At 40.5% G+C, this 15,183-nt stretch overlaps 2 protein-coding genes across 5 annotated transcripts in view; one reads left to right on the top strand and one right to left on the bottom strand.

The window, feature by feature from the left end:
- Nucleotides 1-5: 5 nt before the first annotated feature.
- On the top strand, nt 6-9,872 carry LRRC57 (leucine rich repeat containing 57). Of its 2 annotated transcripts, none has more exons than XM_079768896.1 (6): nt 6-205; nt 297-402; nt 509-647; nt 1,148-1,416; nt 4,569-4,754; nt 5,220-9,872. In XM_079768896.1, exons 2-6 carry the CDS (start codon nt 319-321, stop codon nt 5,259-5,261), a joined length of 720 nt encoding a protein of 239 aa, XP_079625022.1. In that variant the 5' UTR covers nt 6-205; nt 297-318; the 3' UTR covers nt 5,262-9,872. The 2 variants fall into 2 exon arrangements, with proteins under 2 accessions (XP_079625022.1, XP_079625021.1); XM_079768895.1 differs by having other exon boundaries at nt 6-217.
- A 141-nt stretch (nt 9,873-10,013) lies between these two features.
- Nucleotides 10,014-15,183, bottom strand: part of SNAP23 (synaptosome associated protein 23) — a 143,782-nt gene continuing 138,612 nt past the window's right edge. For all 3 annotated transcript variants that reach the window (XM_079768899.1, XM_079768898.1, XM_079768897.1), the window contains exons 6-8: nt 14,364-14,522; nt 13,480-13,624; nt 10,014-11,110 (exon numbers count right to left, since the gene is read on the bottom strand). In XM_079768899.1, the coding sequence (XP_079625025.1) occupies nt 11,045-11,110; nt 13,480-13,624; nt 14,364-14,522 (370 nt within the window). In that variant the 3' untranslated portion in view covers nt 10,014-11,044. The remainder of the gene's footprint in view (nt 11,111-13,479; nt 13,625-14,363; nt 14,523-15,183) is intronic.

Here is a 15,183-nt window from a genome sequence, read left to right as displayed (position 1 = left end):
GCGGAAGCCCGGGAAGCGCCTCGCAGGCTTGGGCGCCTCCCGGGTAGTCTTCGGAGCCCGGTGAGAGCCAGTCCGGGGCTCCCTGGTCCTCCGTAGGCTCCTAGCGGCGTCTAGCCTGGGAACGGCTGCTACAGCGGCAGGGCCTGGTGGTCGGGCTGCCTGTCCTTCCCTTCCTTCCTCGCCAAGACTCAGAGTTCTGCAGGAGGTGCCGGCTAGGGTAGGAGACGCAGCCGGGAGGCCGGAGGGGTGGCTGCGTGCCTGGACCCAGCGGTGACAGCTGCACTGCCTTCCCGCAGGGACCGGAGCCGCGGCGCTAGGATGGGAAACAGTGCCCTCCGCGCTCACGTGGAAACCGCGCAGAAAACTGGTGTCTTTCAGCTTAAGGACCGTGGGCTGACCGAGGTGAGACTGGGAGGGAGCGGACCTGGGAATTAAACGGGAGAGGGGTGGCGGGGCCGGTGACGTTAATCCGTCAGGGATTCTCCGCGCTGTGAACCCCTCTCTCCAGTTCCCTTCAGAGTTACAGAAGCTGACGAGCAATCTCAGGACCATCGACTTATCCAACAACAAGATCGAGAGCCTGCCGCCTCTGATTATAGGGAAGTTCACGCTGCTGAAGAGCCTCTCCTTGAACAACAACAAACTGAGTATGGCTTTTGCGTCTGGGTAGCTTTTGCTATTACTGATCACCTGTTAAGAAGGGTGGTGTTCTCTTACAAGCTAATTTTTGATAGGAAACCGTTCCGACTTCTCAAGACGCAGGAGAATGTCAGAGCCCTTGAAGTTTTCTATCTCTTGTAATTAACTACATCTACAAGCCTCCTCTGGTGGTAAAATGATTGTTACTGGGAAAATTTGGACGGGGCAATGGAAGTGGAGGGACTTCCAAATCCCACAAAATTGCAGTCAGGTTGTGCGGAGGCTCCTGTACAAAATATACACATACATGCTTTCTTGCATTTTGATGGCACTCTCACCTTCTGAAGACTATGTTGGCAAAAATGCAGTACTTAAAAATGGCACAAGTGGGAATTGTGTGTATATTAACAAGAGGCATAGCAGGCTGCCATGTAGTTTTTATAAACTTCATCAAAGGTGTTTTTCAGCTGTATCAGATTCAGGTTTCTATGTTTTTTGTCTTTGCCAGCTGTTCTTCCTGGTGAGTTATGCAATCTGAAAAAACTAGAGACGCTAAGCCTAAACAACAATCACTTGAGAGAGTTGCCGTCTACCTTTGGGCAACTGTCTGCCCTCAAGACCCTGAGCCTCTCTGGGAACCAGCTGCGAGCACTACCACCCCAGCTTTGTAACCTACAGCACCTGGACGTGGTGGATCTCTCCAAGAACCAGATTCGGAGCATACCTGACATAGTGGGGGAGCTGCAGGTCATCGAACTCAACCTCAACCAGAACCAGGTCTAGAGTTTAAGGGTTCCTTTCTAATATATATCCTGAATAACCTGTTTTTCTTTAAACTGTAATCATGGAGCTGGGCATCAGAAGCGAGATGAGAAGTATATTCTGTGGGCTGGACTAATTTCAAAGCCCAAAGTCCCGTGGAGATAGTTGAGACACTGGTTGTGTTTGCTGTGTAGGTATTTTACAGAGGTTGGGATGGTAACGGGGTGCTAACTTCAAAAGTTAAACTACTGTCTCACAAATCTTGAAGAGTTCTTCAGATCCTTTTCAAACATGTCTCCAGTCATCTAACAAGGAGCTGTAAGGCCCAGCCTGCATGGCTCAGTCGTTGAGGGTTGATCTATGAACTAGGAGGTCACTGTTCAATTCCCGGTCAGGGCATATGCCCAAGTTGCAGGCTCAAGTGCTGGAGGCAGCTGATCAATGATTCTCTCTCATCATTGATGTTTCTATCTCTCTCTCCCTCTCTGAAATCAATTATATATATATATATATATATATATATATATATATATATATATATATATCCCATATAATAAAGACGGAATATGCAAATTGACCATCACGTCACGACAAAAGATGGCAGTGCCCACAGCCAATAAGGAGGGAATATGCAAATTGACGTGACAAAGGTGGCGGCGGCCGGGCCGGAGCAAAGGCCCAGGTCCTGGGTGCCGGGAGCCAGGGGAAGGAAGGCCTATTCTTGTACGAATCTTTGTGCATCAGACCTCTAGTGTGTGTGTGTGGAGCTGTCAGAAAGAGTGGAAAAGAGGCTTACACTCATAGGTTCTCAGAGTTAGACATCAGAGGTAATCTGTTGTCCTTTTTTGGACATCTTTGTCAATGTGTGTTCTGCTTTTGTTAAGAAACCATCAGCAATAGGCATTCTGGAGATAGCTCATTTCATTGTTGGACAGCTTTGATTATAATATTTGAAATTTGTTTCCATTACTTTGGAAGCTCTTTGGTTATCCTACCTTATAATAGACAAATATGCAAATTGACCGCACCTTTGCTACACCCAAACCACGCCCACCAACCAAGCCATGCCCATCAACCAATCAGGGCGAGTATGCGAATTACCCCAACAAAGATGGTGGCTAATTTGCATATCAAGACAGCGTAGAAAGAAGCCAAGAGATGCTGAAGGGAGCAAAGCTGTGGAGAAGCAAGCAAGCCGGGGGGAGGAGAAGGGAGGAGCGGAGGTGGGGCCGGGGGAGAAGGAAGGAGAGCAGGGCGGGGGACAAGGGAGGAGCGGAGGCGGGGCCGGGGGAGAAGGAAGGAGAGCGGGGCGGGCTGGTGGAGAAGGCGGGCTGGGGGACAAGGGAGGAGCGGAGGCGGGGCAGGGTAGAGTGCAGCAGGAAACCCTATTGCAGGATTTTTCCTGCAACGGTAACGCTAGATGTATAACTGGAGAAACAATCTTCGGTTTAGACATAAGACACAGATGATGAAACATTAAACATAGTGAGATAGGTGGCCTTTAGTTTTTCTAGTGTCTATGCCTCTAGATCTACAGTCCAATGCAGTAACCATTAGCCACATTTGGCTATTAAAATTCATTTGAATTAAAAATTCAGTTCCTCAGTTGCCACAAGCCATATTTGAAGTGTTCAAAAACCATGTGTGACACTGGGCTACCATATTGGATAGCACAGATACAGAACATTCCAATCATTGCATAAAGTTTTATTGGGACAAAATTATCCTAGATTGTAGTGGCCTTAAATTATTTATGAAATTCAGTATGTCTTTGAAGATATTAGCCTCCTCTTTTCCTTAAATGAATATTCTTTTTTTTTAAATATATTTTTGATTTCAGAGAGGAAGGGAGCAGGAGAGAAAGAAACATCAATGATGAGAATCATTGATGATCGGCTGCCTCCTGCACACCCCACACTGCGGATCGAGCTTACAACCCGGGCATGTGCCCTTGACTGGAATTGAATCTGGGACCCTTCAGTCCGCAGGCCAACACTCTCTCTACTGAGCCAAACGGGCTAGGGCTTTAAATGAATATTCTTGAATGTTCTTGAGCTTTCTGGAAAAATTGACTATTTGCGGGGGGGCGGGGGGGGCAGAGGAGACTTGAAAAAAATTGTTAAGCAACAAGTATTAGTTGAGCACTCATTCCACATTCACCTATGCTGATGCCTTTACCAGTGGTTCTCAGATGTTAGTGTGCCTCAGAATAATCAGGAGAGCTTGTTAAAAGAGATCACTGGACCCCTCAATGTTTCTGATTCAGTAGGTCTGGGGTGGGGTTTGAGAGTTTGCACTTCTAAGAAGTTCCCAGGTGATAGTCTGAGATGATACCAGGTGGAGTAAATATTATTTGGTGACTTGGAGTATTTAATGGGCAAAGAGGTGAATGAATTAAAGATATTTGCTTGTTACTGAATTTGAGGGCCTAAAAAAACGTGGTGCTGTTGAGAATAGACATGCTGAGTTGATTATGATGGTGCAAATGGAAATGTACTAAAAATTGGGAGACATAGGAGTGGAATAGAGGTGAGAGGTTTGAATGTAGATACAGATTTTGAATTCTTAAAAGAAATGATGGCTTTAAGAATGAATGGATGAGCTTTCTAAAAGAAAGTTTAGACAGATGACCAAATATTAAGTATTAGAGGCTACTACTTGAAAAATGTCCATAGGAACAAGAAAGGAAGCCAAAAATGAGGAATAATTAAAGTTAGAAAGAAAAACTCAGGACTTAGCTATAGTAGGGAGTTTCAAGGAAAGGATAGATAGTACAATCAAACATTTATATACACATAAAAGATTGGCAGTGAATGTACCAAAATGTTTATTGCTGGTAGATTGCAGTTCTTATCTTTAAATTAAAAAACTTGACTCTCAGGTTTTCTGTAATAAATAGTGCTTTTATTATCAGAAAATTTTATTTCCAAAAAGCCACTGGTTCAAAAAGCAAGTCCTCCTTCCCCACCTCCCAAAAAAGTGGAGGAGGAGTAACAGATGCTACATGACAGAGGCTTCTGGAATGAGTAGGTAGTAAGAAAATGGAGGTGGTAAAAAGAGAACTAGGACAAATTGTCAAGTAAAGGTTTTTTTGTTTTAATTTAGTAAAAAATAACCATTACAGTGCTTATATTTTTTCCTGTTATTCTTTTTTTGTTGTTAAATAGATATCTCAGATCTCAGTAAAGATATCTTGCTGTCCTCGACTTAAAGTTCTTCGCCTGGAAGAGAACTGCCTTGAGCTCAGCATGCTTCCACAGAGCATCCTCAGTGATTCCCAGATCTGTCTGCTTGCTGTGGAAGGCAACCTTTTTGAAATAAAGAAACTTCGAGAACTAGAAGGCTATGATAAGGTATGTAGTCATATACTTTTGCATTTCTAGTCACTGCTCCAGATAAGAGAATGGTGAAGGTAATCCACATGAATGTTTATAGCCACAGGCTGCATGGATAATCCTATTTGTCAACAGGATTTGTTTCCCATTTTGGAGGTGAGTTCTAAGAGTTAGCCAAATTCTCGTACCAAGATGTACTGGTATGGTATACACTCTTGTATTGTACCAAGGTGACTTTTTCTCTAGACGGTGTATTGTAAAGCATCTTTGTCTTTTGATAGGTTTCCTATTAAAATATCAAAGAAAAGCTTAAAAGACCCCAAAACTATGTGCTTTAGATTTGCATTTAGAATAGGTAGATTTTGTAGGAAATAAGGGACCATATCCAATAAAAACCTAAATGGGGGGGGGGGGGGGAATCATATGAAAAAGGTATTTGCTCATGCCAAACCACCACATATTTTTTTCTTTCATGACTTTTAGTACATGGAGAGGTTCACAGCCACCAAGAAGAAGTTTGCTTGATGTTCTCCACAAGCATGGGAATCCTCATAGGACGTTGATTTGGAACCTGCTGCAATCTGGCTGAAGCAAAGGCTGTTGCTGTCAAGGATGTCTGCAGTAAGGAGCTGATACTCCAGGAGATTATATTGCATTTGATCTCTTTCCTTTCCAGAGCTTACCTTAAATAAGCTAAAAGGAATCGACAGACAGGAAGAATTCTCCGTTTTGAGTCATGAATAGGGAAATGGACAATGTTGATCTTCAAATCATCATTAGTTTGGTTTTAAGAAACCAATAGCTAGTTGCTATTTATACACTGAGGGGATGCTGCCTGGTAATAGAATAGCTCCACGCCACAGCTTGAAATTTCATGTGTAGTTGCAATGAGTGAGCTTTCATAAAATCAGCTGCCATCCCACTTCTGTGTTAACATTTCCCATTTTTATGATATTGAAATAACTTGTTGAGAGGCTGCTATGGATCTGTGTTTTGTTCCAGTCCATCAGTTCAATTAAGTATTTATACTTGGAATTTAGGATGTACATAAATGTGTGACTGTCTTGATTAAAAGTGTACCTTGTCAGAGAAGCTTCAATACAACACTAAGATGTTCCCAAGGCTGCAGTAGCAACTTCTTTACTATTGCAGGTGCCTTACTGGTAGAGGGCTCTGAAGAGCTAAAACCATATATGCAAAACTTGTAAGATACAAGGGTTTTAATAATCAAGATTTTCCTGAAGTTTTGTTAGAAATAATCTTATTTCTGGTAATCCTTTTCTCCTTTTTGTATTTTATAACTCTACTAATCAAATTACCTGTCAAAAAGCAACTATAGTATTTTAAAACAACCTATGTTTATCAAGTTTATTCTCTGAATGAGAGAATATATTAAATAAAGAATTTTTAATGAACTTTTTGGCTGGAAGGAAGGTTCATCCTTTAAAAGAAGACAGGAGCCCTAACCAGTTTGGCTCAGTGGATAGAGCGTCTACCTGCAGACTCAAGGGTCCCAGGTTCGATTCCAGTCAAGGGCATGTACCTTGGTTGCGGGCACATACCCAGTAGGGAGTGTGCAGGAGGCAGCTGATCGATGTTTCTCTCTCATCGATGTTTCTAACTCTCTATCCCTCTCCCTTCCTCTCTGTAAAAAATCAATAAAGTATATTAAAAAAAAAAAAGAAGACAGGAAAACTAACTTGTAAATGGCCTTTTGTTTGAAAATAAACTGACTAGGAAGAAATGTTTCATGTTGAGGTTGCATAAGTACTGCAATGCCTTCATGTGACTGATAAACATCTTGTGGTAGTGGAACCATGTTTATTAAGAGAAACTGAAGGTACAAAGTTAGATGGTTTCAAATTGTTACTGATAGGAATATTTATAAAGCTACCACTCTGTCATTTTTTGAAGTTTTGTCTTGTCCAAGGGGCTATTATTTACAATATATTTACAGTTCTTGTTTTACAAACCTAGTTTGATCTTTATGTCAAGAGATCATAGGAGTCTAGTATTTAATCTATATGAGGAAGTTTCTCTGACCTTCAGGCTGGTCTGGGTTTTCTTTTTCCCATGTTATTTTCTGTTTCTCAATTTGGGGAGGAATAGTTTATCATTCTTGAGTTTTATTCAAAAAATAAACTTCAATGCTTAATCTTATTGATCAATTAAACAATTAACATTTCTCTATTTTATCAGTACTTATCATCTAATAAATCAGAACTTATAAATTAAACTTAAATGTCCCCAGCCATTTAATTACTAATTGGAGTTTTAAAAAATCTCCAACTCATCCAGCTGGTGTGGCTCAATGGTTGAGTGTCAACCTATGAACCAGGAGGTCACGGTTCGGTTCCTGGGCAGGGCACATGCCCACGTTGCGGGCTCAATCCCCAGTGTCGGGTGTGTAGGAAGCAGCCGATCAATGATTCTCTCTCATTACTTATGTTTCTATCTCTCCCTCTCCCTCTCTGAAATCAATAAAAAAATATATTTAAAAAAAATCCCCAACCCTATGAGAATCAATGACTACTACCTTTCACAACTTGGACCCAACCTTATTTCCAGATATCCTTTCTTTACTCTCATTCGCCTGCCTAGTCATACCAGGTTATTCTGCTCTTTAAATCCATAGTGCAATGTCTCTGTCCTTTAACTGCCTTTATACATTGGTTGATCAGTCAGAAAAGCCCTCTCTTATTAACATGCTCTTTCCCTAAGCCCCTTTCTAAATCTAAGCTGAATTAATTGCTCCTCCATCTGTTACAACAGCACTTCTCACATTCTGTATCCATCTGTCTCTTGCTAGACTGAACTACTGATGGCAGGAATTATGTAAAGTAATAGATCCAAAGTTATAGTACACAAGTATTTACACTTAAAAATGAACCAACAAAGTAGGCTGACTTGTGGTCTGGAGACCCACATTCTATTGGCCACCAGCCCTAAGTCATCTACATTCTTTTAGAGCTTGGGTGGAAGTCAGTGTAGAATACTGAATAAGATGATAGGCCTTGGAGTGAGAAAGACCCTGGTTTGAATCCAAAGTCTGTCATTTAGTACTTTTCTGAATTAGAGCAATTTATTCTCATCTGTAATATGGGCCTCCTACCTTTCAGGTATGTTGGGAGGATATGGTGGAAAGATACATAAGAAGGCATTTAGCACAGTACCCATGACAGAGTAAGCATTTAATAAGTGGTGCCATTTATTTCATTTGTAAGGTATTAAAATAGAATTTAGCAAGTTGTACAGAAATGGAAAGCTCTGATCAGATACAAGTTAAAAAGGAGAATAAGGAACTTGGATATCAATCTGAGAAATATAAATCTGACGAAGAATGTATTTGGGGTAACTTAATATTCTAGTAAGAGAGTGACCTGAAGAAAATAGACACATCAATTGGTTGTCTCCTGCACACGCCCCACCGGTGTGGCTCAGTTGTTTAGGCATTGTCCCGTGCACTAACAGGTTGCTGGTTTGGTTCCGTCGGGGCACATGCTGGGGTTTCAGGCTCAATCTCCAGTAGAGGTTGTGCATGAGGCAGCCAATGGATGTTTTGCTCTCATATTGATGTCCATTCTCTCTCTCTCCCTCTTCCTTCCTCTCTCTCTAAAAATCAATAATACTTTTTTAAAAAGCAGCTCTGGTCAGCATTGCTGTGTTTAGAGCGTTGGCCCCAGCAATGAAGGGTCACTGGTTTGATTCCTGGTCAAGGGCACGTATCTGGGTTGCAAGAGGCAACCAATTGATGTATCTTGCTCACATTGATGTTTCTCCCTCCCACCTCCTTTCCTCCCTTCCACTCTCTCTAAAAATCAATGGAAAAAATATCCTCAAGTGAGGATTAACAAAAAAGGAAATAGCATTAAAAGAAACAAATAGAAACTAATTCTAAGTAATATTCAGTATACCATGTCTGGGAAATAGAAATTTAAGGGAATATTCACAATCCACACATGATATGAAAATATCTAGGGTTGAAGTGGTAATAAAGGATGAATTAAAACTGAAGAAAAAAGGCATGACCATATGGGATAAGACTGAAAATATGAAGAGAGAGCTTATTGTTAAAAAAATTAAATGCTTTTAGGAAGGACATTTAGGTATAGCACAATCCCCGGTGTTTTATACCTTCTTACTTTACACATGTTCCAGCACCTGCCAAACTACTCTCTTCATCATGGAGCATTTCTAATACAGAGGGTCTAAATTAATCTCACTTTAAATTATTTTCCTCTTCATTCCCATGTTAACTGTATCTTCTCTCTCTTTTTTAATCCTCACCTGAGGATATTTTTCCATTGATTTCTAGAGAGAGGAAGGAAAGGGGAGAGACAGAAACATCCATATGAGACACATCGATTGGTTGTCTCCTGCACACGCCCCACCAGGACCACGGATTGAGTCTGCAACTGAGGTACATACCCTTGACTGGAATTGAACCTGGGACCCTTTAGTCCACAGGCCAGCGTTCTATCCACTGAGCCAAACCGACTAGGGCCGTGGTCGGCAAACTGCAGCTCGCGAGCCACATGCGGCTCTTTGGCCCCTTGAGTGTGGCTCTTCCACAAAATACCACGGCCTGGGCGAGTCTATTTTGAAGAAGTGGCGCTAGAAGAAGTTTAAGTTTAAAAAATTGGGCTCTCAAAAGAAATGTCAATCCTTGTACTTTTGATACTTGGCTCTGTTGACTAATGAGTTTGCCGACCACTGGACTAGGGCCACTGTATCTTCTCAAGTGGGTTGTAGTTCTCTCATAAAAACTATCCTTTCAGTCATTAGTGTATTAAAGCTCAAATGAGTAAAAGACTAGTAATGATTAAAATGTACCTCATGACAAATCATAGAATGGAAAGTCCCATCAGTACTTCCAGTAAAAATGGTAAAGATGCTTTCTTATTGGGAGTGCCTCTTGATTTATGGACCTTTCCTTTACTCAATTTGTTACATAAGAGCTGATGAAATAAATAGTTTCTCTCTCACCCCACCCTCCACCCCCTGCTCTAAAAAATTCACAGAAAAACACCTATTTTGAAAGAACAATTCCATTAGTTACAAAATTTAATTGTAAGGATCAAGCAGTGGTTATTGGTCAAACCAAACCACATTAATAGTTTTGATGTGTACAGGTGCCAGCTTTTAAACAAAGGTGACAAATACCAATCAGATTCTTATAACACTGTTCAGGATCTAAACAAGTGTGATTCTGAACATAGTTCAATACACAAGGCTAAAAGAATGATAGTGCAATCATCAATAATAAAAACAAAGGCATAATTTTCCAAATCAATTTTAGTTAAACAGAATTCTAGCTTTTCAAAAGTCTAAATCTACATAAAACTCAAAGTAATCTAATGATTTTTCTACCTGAGATCAAAACAAATTTATATTTTCCTATCTAAACATAATTCTTGGCATTGAGGTAAATCTGAAATCATGTGAAATATTTTGTCAAACATTCCCCCAAAATTTTAAGCCCTGCTTTAGACAGAAATTCTCATGTTACAATACATATTTAAATATTTTTCTTCAAAGACGAATGACAAACTTCTGAGGTTAATAGGCTTGAATTAGAACCATGATACTAATAATATGAAAATAAAAAGCCATTCATTTGTATAAAGTGTTCCTGTATGGTACAATATGAAATGTGATCACAGACTCTATGTACATACATGAATCATCAAGAGTTCAGGAATTAAACTCACTCTAAGAAAACTCATCCTATTCTTTTTTGAAGCAGAGGTTGCAAACTTGTGATGTATAACAAAAATATTGTATATAAAAGCTCCAAAACCAAGTAATAGTCTAAATTGGCAATAACTGCAACTTAAAATCTAAACCCAACTAGATCTTTACTGTGGCTATGCAACTTATTGCTTTGTGGCCTGAAGGTTTTACTGAGGTAACAACCTCTTATCTCTTGCTTCTCCTCCTTGCACTCCCCCACCCCTGCCCCCAGCTTCCTATTTCATGGCTGTCTTTGGCTATGCTTCCAAATCATGAAAGCAGAAGAACCTACTTCAGTAAATGAAGAGGGTGAAAAACAACGCTATATATGATGTATAAAAACCAAGCTAGGAGTATAAACTGAGAAAGAAAATATTAGAAGGAAGGATGAACAGCAGTCTACCCTCAAGGAAAAAAAGAGAAAATAAAAAACGGGGGCTGTTACCCCTTGCCCCTTTTCCACATTATCTCCTGATTAGAAGAGTGTGGAACCAAAATTTCAAACTCTGAAAAGGCAATGACTCTGCAGGAAGAGCTAGATAAGTGAATAAATGGTAAAGAAGTACAGCAGTACTTTAGCTGTCAATGAGTTTCTTTGCTCTGGCATTGGCACCTTCAATACGATCTTTGTTGGTGTCAGCCTGAAAATAAAAAGAAAGACACCAGCATTACTTCACAAGGTAAGTTAATCTAATAACAGTTAAATTCCAGCTTGGCCACTATGGTTTAGCGGTTGAGCACCAACCCAGGAACCAAGGGATTGCTGTTTCGAAACCCGGTCAGGGCACATGCCGGGGTTGCGGGCTCGATCCCCAGTAGGGACTGTGCAGGAGGCAGCCAATCAATGATGTTCTTCTCTCCTCTCTCATCAATGTTTCTCTCTCTCTATCCCTCTCCTTTCCTCTCTCCCTAAAAATTAATTAAAAACAACATTAAAAATGTTAAATTTCATACACTTGGAGTAATTGATACACTCAGGAAATTCAGGAAACAATCGAAGTCACATTACAAAATTCATCTTGGGCAAGAACTGACAATATCAAATTAATTTGGAAAAACCTGGGTGTGTAAATATGATGAAGGTATAACAGAACTTTCCAGTATTTCTTTTTTTTTAAAAAAAATATACTTTTATTGATTTCAGAGAGGAAGGGAGAGGGAGAGAGAGATAGAAACATCAATGATGAGAATCATTGATCGGCTGCCTCCTGCACGTCCCCTACTGGGGATTGAGCCTGCAACCTGGGCATGTGCCCTTGGCCGGAATCGACCTGGGACCCTTCAGTCTGCAGGTGGACGCTCTATCCACTGAGCCAAACCAGCTAGGACAACTTGCCAGTATTTCATGAATTCTACATTTTTTCAGAGTTTAACATGTCTGAAACTGGGATACATCTTATAATCAATGGCATTTAGTTGCAACAAAATATAAGAATGCTCTCCTCTGCTACTGATCTGACCTTGTGGGAGTCCCCTGAACGGAATCATAGAATCCCATTTGGAGTTATCCTAAGTCTAACACTGACAGATTGAAATAACCTTCCCCAAGATCTTTAGAACAGATGTATTACCACATCCATATCAATATATGAATTAAAATGACGGGTAATATGTAGCCTAAACCCCTTTGAAAGCATCATTTGCCTCAATAAGATCCATTTTAAGTGACTCAACAGAGAGTCAAGCTTAAAAACTTACCCTATGCTTTAGAGTACACTGATACTTCAATAAGTAACAATGAATAAGAATGGCATATAGGCCGAAACCGGTTTGGCTCAGTGGATAGAGCGTCGGCCTGCGGACTGAAAGGTCCCAGGTTCGATTCCAGTTAAGGGCATGTACCTTGGTTTCGGGCACATCCCCAGTTGGGGGTGTGCAGGAGGCAGCTGATTGATGTTTCTCTCTCATCGGTGTTTCTAGCTCTCTATCCCTCTCCCTTCCTCTCTGTAAAAAATCAATAAAATATATTAATAAAAAAAAAAGAATGGCATATAGATATGACACATCAAAACACTGAACACATTGTCCACCATCCAGAACTGAAATGTCAGTGCTGACATGTACACATAAGGAACTGTTGGACATTGAAATTGGGTCTCAAAAGAACTGTTGGCCCAGAAAGAAACTCACTACACACTGATTCATTTGCCTGTCACCATAACCATTATTGCTTGTCTCATTTTCGGTTCTTATAAGTGTATTTCTAATAGCACATGATCTCACTCATCTAGGGGAAATAATGAACAACATAGACTGATGAACAAGAACAGACCCAGAAACAAGGAGGCATGGATCAGACTGTCGGGCCTCGGGGGGAGGGTAGGGAAGGGTGGGGGTATAGGGGAGATCAACCAAAGGACTTGTGTGCAGGCATATGAGCCTAACCGGCGGTTAAGGACAACAGGGGTGTGGGGTGTGGGATGGGAATGGGGGGATGAGGACAAATATGTGATACCTTAATCAATAAAGAAATTAAAAACAAAACAAAACAAAAAAACACTGAACACAATTTCCCTTGCAGTGTCTTTTACATTATGTGAAGTAAAAAAAAGCAATCACCCTTTTTCATTACTCACAGGACTCTTATTTTGTATGCTCATTCCACATGAACCATTCTGCAGAACTGATTTTTACCTTACGAACTTACGAGAATTCAGGAACTTACTAATTTATTATTTAACAACAATAATAAAAACAACTCCAAAAGCTAACTTGCTCATTTGGGGGGGGGGGGGGGGGGGGAAGGACAGCCCACACAAAGGTTAGAGATTCTAAGCTTCATGTGTAAAGTTTTAAAGGAAACCATTTCATTCCAAGTTCTTGACTTTAAAATGAACCAATTGCCATAAGCAAAAGAAGAACTTAGCTATTGTTTCTCAATGTGCTAAAACTGGCTGCTTCATCAAAACTCAACACCGGTGAGGACAGGTCCAAAATACTGAGCACAAATACCCATTACTAAAATGCTGTACTAAATGTCTCATTTTCTGATGGCACTAAGAAGCTTTACCTTTTCTGTGATCCGGTCTATTTGTCGATTCTGAGCCTCAATCTCATTGCCCATGTCCAGAGCCATGTGTTTTAGATTTCCTAGGATACTGCCCACTTGACTCAGGTTCTCTTCCATTTCATCTTCTCTGGCATCATTTGTTATACTATCACAAAAAGATAGTTAATTCAGTTTTTGGTGAATTCTAAATGGACTAAGTCTGGATTTAGTTTGCATAAAAACAAGCACCCAAATTTACTCTAAGCAGTGTTAGACCCAAGGGAACGCAGGTTACATTAGAAGCATTCCATAGTAAAAATGGAAAGACTAATAAAAGAAAGCAGTGTCTTAAAGCCATGTAAGAGACAATTAAGTAACAACTCTGGGACAGTGCTTCTCAAAGTGTGATTCCCAGTATAACCTGAAAACTTAGACACAAAACATGCTAATTCTTACATTCCATTCCAGATCTACTGAAACAGAATGGAAGTAGATCCCAGCAATTTGTGTTTTAACAAACCTTCCTACAACCAAGTTGAGTAGTTGCAACAAAGACTGCATGGCCTGCAAAGTCTGAAATATTTATTATCTGACTCTTTATAGCTATTCTTATAGGGATTTGGTTAATCCCTGCTCTAGAGGATACATATTAAAACACATTTTCCTATTTACAGCTTACATCAGTAATTTGGAAAGTACTGAAAAATATAAAGAAAAATCCATAATTGAAGGCCGATATACCACAGTCAACATTTTGTCCGAAGGCAGATTTTAAAATGAATTTTTAAAATGAAATAAATGCTGTTTCTAACTGATGAGTTAGGATTCATGTATAACTACACCCATCTTCCCCAGTGAGCCATTCATTTAGGAAAGGGATAAAAATAGTGAAAGGAGCTGCATACCGTTTAATGTATCCATCACTGGCTGCTCCTGTGGCTGCTTGCTGAGGCTGACCATTTGTTACTCGGCCTGGCTGCTTAGATACTACCTTGCTAGAAGAGTTGTCTCCGCCATCTCCCCATGTTGTTTTATAGGCCTTACCAGACTCAAAGTTCTTTGTCCTATATAAGAGTCAGGAGTGCAGAGACACCAAAAAGCAGCAGAGGGAGAGTTGTAATTATTAGTGCTTGTTACCCTCAGGATGACCTTTGTACCCTTACCATAATAGCCACTTACATACAGCTAGATCTAGATTATCTGTACTCTGAACCATCACAATATGGCATAGGAATAAAGATGAATTTTAATGCCCACTGACATTAAAATTTTTTTTTAAAGTTCAAGTACTTGCACCAAATTTTTTTTTTATATTTTATTGATTTTTCACAGAGAGGAAGAAAGAAGGATAGAGAGTTAGAAACATCGATGATAGAGAAACATCGATCAGCTGCCTCTTGCACAACTCCTACTGGGGATGTGCCCACAACCAAGGTACATGCCCTTGACCGGAATCGAACTTGGGACCTTTCAGTCCGCAGGCCGATGCTCTATCCACTGAGCCAAACCGGTTTCGGCATTCCACCAAATCTTAATTAAGCAGTTAGCAAGTAGCAAAATGCACTTTTATTTTTAAGGTTCCCTCAGCCTCTGACACTCTCCAGAAAAAGAGGTTAATGGACACTAGGAAAAAAGTGTTCTTAGGCAAAGTGTTCTGGGATGCCTTCAGAGGTTCCTCGGTGGCATCTCAGAGGTTGAGGGATGGAAGAGTAAGAAGGCTGAGTA

Source organism: Cnephaeus nilssonii, assembly GCF_951640355.1.
Source record: "Cnephaeus nilssonii genome assembly, chromosome: 4".
NCBI lineage: Eukaryota > Metazoa > Chordata > Mammalia > Chiroptera > Vespertilionidae > Cnephaeus > Cnephaeus nilssonii.
This window is presented reverse-complemented; position numbering and strand designations above follow the sequence as displayed.

Coding starts and splice junctions, on each gene's coding strand:
- LRRC57 (XM_079768896.1), top strand. CDS start 319: ATGGGAAACAGTGCCCTCCGCGCTCACGTGGAAACCGCGCAGAAAACT. Junction 403..508: donor AGGACCGTGGGCTGACCGAG/GTGAGACTGGGA, acceptor CCCTCTCTCCAG/TTCCCTTCAGAGTTACAGAA. Junction 1,417..4,568: donor TCAACCTCAACCAGAACCAG/GTCTAGAGTTTA, acceptor GTTGTTAAATAG/ATATCTCAGATCTCAGTAAA.